We start from the raw sequence: 8,627 nt of genomic DNA, 5'->3' as shown, positions 1-8,627 counted from the left end.
AAATAAATTATGTAATAAGAAATGTTTCAACCCAACTCTATGTCTCACTCCATAAATAGAGTAATTTTTTTTTTGTTCATTACTCCATTAAGTGAGATATAAAATTAGGTTGGAGCAATTTTACTTAATTATCTCTTTTACTGTATTTTAGAAGAAAAATAGAGTCTTACATTAGAGATGCTCTCGTATATCCCCTTTTCAGATATCCCCTCCAAGGAAATTCCATATAAGCCAATTCATGTTTTTTCAACAAAATGTGATATAAATGTGCGTACAAAATATGAAGAAAACAAAAAGAGATGAGTCTCATCCAAATGTCTTGAAATGTTAAGGGCATCTCCTGCCAACGACATGGGAGACTTTACGGCCAAGACAAGAGGAAGTGGACTGGCACGATGTTGTATGGTTCAAGTGAGCGATTCCCAAACACTCTTTCACGATGTGGATGGCCAACTATGACAGGTTGCCTACAAGGAACAGGCTAGCGGCTTGGGGAATGACCATTGCTACGGAGTGCCCCTTTTGTTCGAGAAGCATAGAATCCAGAGACCACATGTTCCTGCGTTGCGAGTACAGCCTTGATGTTTGGAGAGAGGTCTTCGTCAGATGCCATCCTCCAGTGTCAAGCTTTACGGATTGGTCAGAACTACTATCATGGATACGAGCTGCTGTGCCTGCGAAGCTGAAGCTCATGCGGAAGCTCGCTACTCAAACGGTCATCTTTCATCTTTGGAAACAAAGAAACAATTTGATCCACAACCAAATCTCACTCCATGCTGCATCAGTGTTCTATTTTGTCGATAAGGAGATGAGAAACATTATTTCAGCAAGGAAGCATAGGAAGCAACTCCGTTCGCTCATGGCTTGCTGGCTGAAATGATCATCTCTGTGTTAATGTTTTAGTCAAATGGTGATCCATCTTGTTTTTTATTTCTTTTTGCCAAGATGGCTCAAACTTAAGATCTTGCTCTTGTAAAATCTTCTTTTCGTTCTAATGATATTTACAATTTAGCAAAAGAAATGACATCTCCTGCATTTTACTACAGGTGAAGGGTGGCAGATACTTTCATGCATACTCACAATCTCAAAGCGACAAGAAATTCAGACTCAAATCACACTCTTACAAATATTAAACAAACACCTTAACATCGGCGAACAACGCAGGACCAAAGTCATCGTTTTTTACGCTATCAATAATTCAAAAGAAATGAACTTTAAGATTTCCAAGGTTCACTGATAAAGTGCTCTATATAATCAAGAAACATTCACGTTGCACTAGAGTTAACATTCACATTGATAAGAAATACATTGCATCGTTAGTATAGGACCAAGTACTAACGCACTATGGATTAGCTATTCAAAACCTATAATCTCAGAACAAGAAAGCGCAAGTTTCACGTCGAAGGAAAACCACAGACAATAACCTCAAAATCAATTTGTCATTCGATGAAGAAACAAAAAGAAGCTACAGTACCCTGCAGTATTGTTGAGACGTTGAGGCTGAAAAGCGCGGCGAGACGCATAATGGAAGCAGCTCACTCCCTCCTCCGTGCTCGGTGCAGGACACTACTCTGCAAATTATGAAGTTGATATAATTACAGAACAGAAACTTGATTACCAAATCAACAGAGCAGAGAGAAAACATAGAGATTACGGAGTAATGCCGTCGAGGAGCAGAAATAGACGTACGGCCATGACCGACTCAATCATCCGTAAGATATTTTCTCTCCTATCTCTCTGAGCTCACAAGCTAGAGCGGGTTCGCAGATTAGGCTATCCATCTAGAGAGCTTTCCTTACAAGTTACAACTGATGACGTTTTATTTAATCATTGGTTGGTTGTCATCCAATCCCCTTCTTAGACGTTGAAAACACTTTTCAACAGTTGAAACCATTATATAAGGGAGTTGATAAATTTGGCTTATCTATGTGACATAAACACCTGTTGTCAAGTTTCAACAGATTCAACTTTTTTTTTGTGGTCTAGCGATGCTACGTGTCGCCTTCTGATTGGACATAAAAGGTGAGCGCGTGTATGTACGCACGCTGGTTTTATCACTTTTTTTTAATCTGGATAAGATTTAAATGTTGTGTTCTGATTGGCTGTGCATATTTCTTTTGTTTTTTTATCTTCACCCAATAATTCAAACACATTTATTATATAATAAAACTTTTTTAAAAAATATAAAATTTATATCAAAATTCAAGATTTTTTAATTTATAAATAGAAACTACGCTCATTTCATTTGGATACAGAAAAAACGTCATTTTTCATTATAATCAACTATTTTCTTACTTAAAAAATAAATATGTTCTTAATTTTGATTGTTTTAAAATAAATATTTTCTTACTCAACTATTGTCTTAAAAAAATTAGTAAATATCTTACTTAAATAAATAAATATATTCTTAATTTTGATTGTTTTATTAATACAAATTTTGGTATTATTTAAAAATTAAGCTAAGTATAATAATTCAAAATAAATATTATTAAAAGTTATGCTATTTTATTTTTTAAGTCAATTGTAAAAAAAAATATGAATTAAGAGTTGTGGGGTAGGGTGTTGAAGTTTTTAAAACAAATCATTGTAGAAGTGTAGATTGAAGTGGGTGTTGAATAAATGAGCTGGAAGAGAGAGAAGATGACGTGGAATGTTAAAAATAGAAAAAAAAAAGGTGTTGAATATGGGGAGGTTTGAAACCATTGTACATCCCTTATATATTAATTGAGGAACATTTGAAAATATGTAACTTCAAGTTTGTAATAATTAAAAAAGAACCTTGCTAAGTTGTCACATAATTAGAATGCTAATTTTGCTTATGTGGCGGCTTGAGAATCAATTGAGAATTTTGTTAGTCCAAAATTAAATTGTTATGTCCATTATAGATCATTCATTTATCAAATTGAAATTATTATATATTCTTTCCTTAAATAAAACCTACGGAATTACCTAATGTGATCAAGATATATATGACAATTAATGATTTTAAATAATAAAGATTTACTAACAATATGTATACTTTCTATCATTTTTGTTTAATTATGTATTATAAAATAAATTACACAATTACATCAGAGAGTGAGCTACAGACCGGTACGCAGTTTGAGAGAGCTTGCCAAATAAAGTGATTTATCTTTTTTTGTAGTCTTAAGCTTCCATATTTTGGCTTGGAGGATTGTGAAGCTAGGCTCAAGTACTGGTTTTGTTTCTGGGCACTCCATCATTTCCATTGCTAGAGTATAGCCAGTTTTTACGGAGTAGGATCCAGATTTCGTATGGGCCCAGCAGTTGCTATCACCGCGATCGGAGCGGGTGGGCTTTAGGCTTCGTATGAGGGGAAGGTCGTTGGGGTCGATCAGATCACTGACACGAAGCGCGGGGTTGAAGGATGGTCCGCAGGGTAAAGCCAGCCGTGCCGGTGTCGTTGGGACCCATGGGTCAGCCCAGACCAGAGTAATTTGTCCCGTTCCGATCGTCTTTCGAAGACCCGCTGACAGTAGAGGTTGAGCCGTCATTAGGCTTCTCCATACGTAAGAAGGGTTATTTGCCTTGTTGCTATCAATTGGATTAGAGAGTCGGAAGTATCTGCCCTTGAGGACTCTTGCTAAGAGAGAATTTGGATAGTGTATAAGTCTCCAGAGTTGCTTCGCAAGTAATGCGAGATTGAAGTTTTTGAAGTCTCGGAAACCTAATCCTCCATTTTCTCGAGGCATACAAATCTTTTGCAATGCAATCTAGTGAAGCCCCCGATTGTTATCTTTTGTGCTCCACCAGAACCGAGATATTGCGCCTGTAAGTTTCCAGATAATTTCTTGAGGTAGCAGGAAGCATGACATAGCATAGGTCGGGAGTGCCTGCGCTACTGATTTTATCAAGACCTCTTTACCGCCTTTGGAGAGAAGTTTCGCAGACCAAGAGTTTATGCGGCTCTGTAGGCGTTCTTGGATGAAAGCAAAAGCTTGTTTTTTGCTTCCACATATGATTGATTGTTTTGATTTATTTACCCTAAAATAATTGCGAATAAACAAGAGCGGTCGTTTAATTTATATGCGCACGCCAATTTATTACATAATAGGAAATGATTTCTTAGTTATTTAATATATAATTATTATTTTATTATTTCATAATATGTAGAAAAATATAAAATAAGTAATATTTATTCTGCTCAAGGCGTGCATCTTAACCTAAATAAGTATCTCTTTAATAATTTTAAATCTTAAACATTTTCTAAATCTCAGGCCAAAACAAAATAACGAAATGAAAACGAACTCAAAAAAATATTTATATCGAACAATAACCAAAATGAAAAAAAATGACACAAAAATGAGAAAAATATTGAAGATAGATAGGATTGGCACGTGAACGTAAACCTCTCATAACCATAATTAACTTTTAAAATTGCTAAATGATGATATAAAACCGAGCTGACATAGTTTCATTGTAACCAAATAGCAAGCCTGAGATTTTTGGCCAAAACGTTAGGTTCTTATGCGATAAGTGATTTTTCGACCTAAAATATTTTTTTAAATGAGATCAACTCATCAGTAAACAAATTACGTGATTAACAAAATGTTTTAAAAAATTGTTTAAGGACCAAAAATATTTATTCGATTAAGACTATAAATTTTATTTTTCCATACGATATTTCTTAAATAATTTTTCTATAAATTCACATGCACAAGGCTTGAACTATGAAGCATTACTTGAGTTGTAACTTATAGTACAAAGTTGAGGTGTATCACCGGCTATTCTCATAAATCTTATTAATGAATGCTTAGTTTACTAGAATAATTACATTTTATGCCACTGCATATTTTTGGACCACGAACTAAAAAAATTATCTCGACTGTCTTACAATTAAATTAAACCGAACCCGTTTTATTATTTGTCTAACAATTTAAATAGACCAACATACGTATGGCGAATTAAATCTATTGATTTCTTGATTTAACCACATAAGAAGACAAGAAAGCTTCTAAACATATAAACCCACCCTTTAATACGTCAAATATATAGTATTCTTGGAGAAATCACATGTTTACCACTTTCATATTACCATTTTTCATTTTTACCACCAATAAATAGACATTTTCAAAAATATTTGGGAAATTGCCAAAAATACCATTTTCAAAGTAGTACTTTTCATGTTTACACTAATCACTTTTACCTTCATCTTTAATGAAGGGTAAAAAACATTTATTACCTTTTGATTAACTTTGACAAGAAAAAACATTCGGTTAACTAATCTAAACTTAAAACATCAACTCTAAACCCTAAATCATCAACTCTAAACCCTAAACCATGAAACATCAACTTTAAACCCTAAACCCCAAAATATCAACTCTAAACCCTAACTCATCAAGCCTAAACCTTCAAATCTAAACCCTAAAACATCAACTCTAAACACGAAACCCTAAACGTAAACCCTAAACCCTAAATCTAAACTTAAAACATCAACTCTACACCCTAGATCATCAACTCTAAACCCTAAACCATGAAACATCAACTCTAAACCCTAAACCCCGAAACATCAACTCTAAACCCTAAACTCTAAACTTTCAAATCTAAACACTAACTCTAAACCCTAAACGTAAACCCTAAACCCTATATTTTTCTGAAATTCGAACCCTAAACTCTAAAACACTAAACCTTCAAATCTAAACACTAAAACATATACTCTAAACCCTAAACGTAAACCCTAAACTCTAAAACCCTAAACCTTCAAATCTAAACCCTAAAACATCAACTCTAGTTTTAGGGTTTAGGTTTAGGGTTTAGGATTTAGGGTTTAGGGTTTAGGGTTTAGAGTTGAAGGTTTAGGGTTTAGGGTTTAGAGTTGATGTTTTAGGGTTTATGGTTAATTTTTAAGGGTTTAGGGTTTAGAGTTTACTTTTAGGGTTTAGGGTTTAGTGTTGATAGTTTAGGGTTTAGTGTTGATGGTTTAGGGTTTACAGTTGAAGTTTAGGGTTTAGGGTTTAGAATTGATGTTTTAGGGTTTAGAGTTGAAGGTTTAGGGGTTAGTGTTTGGAGTTGATGTTTCGGGGTTTAGGGTTTAGAGTTGATGTTTCAGGGTTTAGGGTTCGTATTTCAAAAATAAATTGGGTTTTGGATTGATGGTTTAGGGTTTAGGGTTTAAATTTCGAAATAGTATAATTTGAAAAAAAATTTAAAAAATTATTTTTTATTTTTTGGATTTTTATTTATTTTAATATTTATTTATTATATATATAAAAAACAAGGGCATAAGGATTTTTTGCCACTTAATAATGAAGATATTTTTGAAAACTCCCTATAGTGGTGGTAAAAAAGAAAAGTGGTAAAAATGAAAAGTGGTAAATATGTAATTTACCCAAAATACTTTCTTCATTAAGCGGCAAAAAACTCTTATGTCATTGTTCTTTATATATATAATAAATAAATATTTAAATAAATAAAAAACTACAAAAATAAAAACTAATTTTTTTAATTTTTTTTCGAATTATACTATTTCGAAATTCAAACCCTAAACCCTAAAACTCAACTCTAAATCCTAAACCATCAATCCTAAACCATCAATCCTAAACCATTTTTTTTTTTGAAATACGAATCCTAAACCTTAAACAATCAATCATAAACCATATTTTTTTTTGAAATACGAACTCTAAACCCTGAAACATCAACTCTAAACCCTAAACCTTCGACTCTAAACTCTAAAACATCAACTCTAAACCCTAAACTTCAACTCTAAACCCTAAACCATCAACACTAAACCCTAAACTATCAACACTAAACCCTAAACCCTAAAAAGTAAACTCTAAACCCTAAACCCTAAAAAATTAACCCTAAACCCTAAACCATCAACTCTAAACCCCTAACCCTAAACTTTCAAGTCTAAACCCTAAACTCTAAACCCTGAATCCTAAATCCTAAACCCTAAAATCCTAGAGTTGATGTTTTAGGGTTTAGATTTGAAGGTTTAGGGTTTACGTTTAGGGTTTAGAGTTGATGTTTTAGGGTTTAGATTTGAAGGTTTAGGGTCTTAGGGTTTAGGGTTCGAATTTCAGAAAAATATAGGATTTACGATTTACGTTTAGGGTTTAGAGTTGATGTTTTAGGGTTTAGATTTGAAGGTTTAGAGTTTAGGGTTTAGAGTTGATGTTTCAGGGTTTAGGGTTTAGAGTTGATGTTTCATGGTTTAGAGTTGATGTTTAGGGTTTAGAGTTGTAGTTTAGTTATTAGTTAACTATATTTTTTTTTTGTCAAAGTTAATCAAAAGGTTACAAATGCATTTTACCATTCATTAAAGATGAGGGTAAACGTGGTTAGTGTAAACATGAAAAGTGGTACTTTGAAAATGATATTTTTGGTAATTTCTCTTTTATTTTTAATCGTTGAATTAAATTATTGATTTAACCATATAAGAAACAAGAACGCTCTATATTTAGAATGCTCTATATTTTAGTCATTCGTATTTTATAGCTTTGTATTTCAAAATGCTCGTTTTATTATTTGTCTAACAGTTTAAAACTTTAAATAGACCAACATACGTATGGCGAATTAAATCTATTGATTTAACCACATAAGAAGACAAGAAAGCTTCTAAACATATAACCCACCCCTTAATACGTCAAATATGTAGTGTTCTATATTTTAATCGTCGAATTAAATCTAAAGCGGGGAACCCTGGATTATCAAAAAAAAAAAAAAAAAAATTAATTAATTTTGTCCGGACGAGGTAGTCCAAGTGGCAGGACGGGTCTGTGGTGGCAACCACCATCCGGGTTCGATTTCCCCCCATGCGGAAACTACCCTGCCTCTTCTGGACACCAAAGCGGTACTGGGTTCGATCCAGCCCAGGTAAAGCCCTCCCGGGTGAAGTGGACCGCTGCCTAACCGGATCCAGGGGAATGACCCGCGAAGCGGGGAACCCCTGGATTATCAAAAAAAAAAAAAAAAAATTTAAATCTATTGATTTAACCACATAAGAAACAAGAACGCTCTATATTTAGAATGCTCTATATTTTAATCATTCGAATTTTATAGCTTTGTATTTCAAAATGCCCTTTTCAAGACGACCAGTTTCACATGTAGACTCATTATTATCATCATTCAAGGTTTTCTTACCTATGCAAAATCTTTGACATCATGCATACTGAAAACAATTGATCCATAGTTGATGTGAATTGTACCTGACAATTGAAAGCTTCATGGTAGAGCCTCACTAAATGAATGGAGTAATGGATTTTGAATATGTTAACTGAAAGATAAAAGCAAATAATGATTTGAAGAAATCGCATTGTCTTATATTTTTGTGGCAGTCAATGTTTCAAGTTCCTTTATTGACATGTACTTGGTAATGTATTTGGGGGATACTTTTTTTTTTGACATCGAAAGCTCCATATTTTATTAAGAAGCTACCAAGAGATTGGCCTCTTGAGCCATCAAACTTGGGAGCTGAGTGTTTACATGGGAAAAGGATAATCCACGAGAACGAGCTCCTTTAGCAAGACGGTCGTCTCGGAGGTTAAGTGAACGGGGAATAAAAGAAAAGGAGCAAAAAGCAAACATAGAACGTATAAGGTGAAACTCATCGAACTCAGCCAACAGTGATGGCCATTTGTCTTCTTCATCTTCTTCAAGGATATTGA

General features: G+C 33.6%; 1 protein-coding gene and 1 long non-coding RNA gene across 2 annotated transcripts; one reads left to right on the top strand and one right to left on the bottom strand.

The window, feature by feature from the left end:
• Positions 1-439: 439 nt before the first annotated feature.
• Positions 440-880, top strand: LOC111201753. The gene has a single exon (XM_022694048.1). The coding sequence runs from the start codon at positions 440-442 to the stop codon at positions 878-880; it is 441 nt and encodes a 146-aa protein (XP_022549769.1).
• Positions 881-1,194: 314 nt separating this feature from the next.
• On the bottom strand, positions 1,195-1,926 carry LOC106385343. The gene is made up of 2 exons (XR_001277168.3): positions 1,655-1,926; positions 1,195-1,571 (listed from the first exon to the last, which is right to left on the bottom strand). It is a non-coding gene; the product is annotated as an uncharacterized LOC106385343 (long non-coding RNA).
• Positions 1,927-8,627: the final 6,701 nt, after the last annotated feature.

Source organism: Brassica napus, chromosome C1 (genome assembly GCF_020379485.1).
Source record: "Brassica napus cultivar Da-Ae chromosome C1, Da-Ae, whole genome shotgun sequence".
Taxonomy (NCBI): domain Eukaryota; kingdom Viridiplantae; phylum Streptophyta; class Magnoliopsida; order Brassicales; family Brassicaceae; genus Brassica; species Brassica napus.
This window is presented reverse-complemented; position numbering and strand designations above follow the sequence as displayed.

Excerpts from the sequence above, each read along its gene's own strand:
- LOC111201753 (XM_022694048.1), top strand. The coding sequence starts at position 440 with ATGTGGATGGCCAACTATGACAGGTTGCCTACAAGGAACAGGCTAGCG.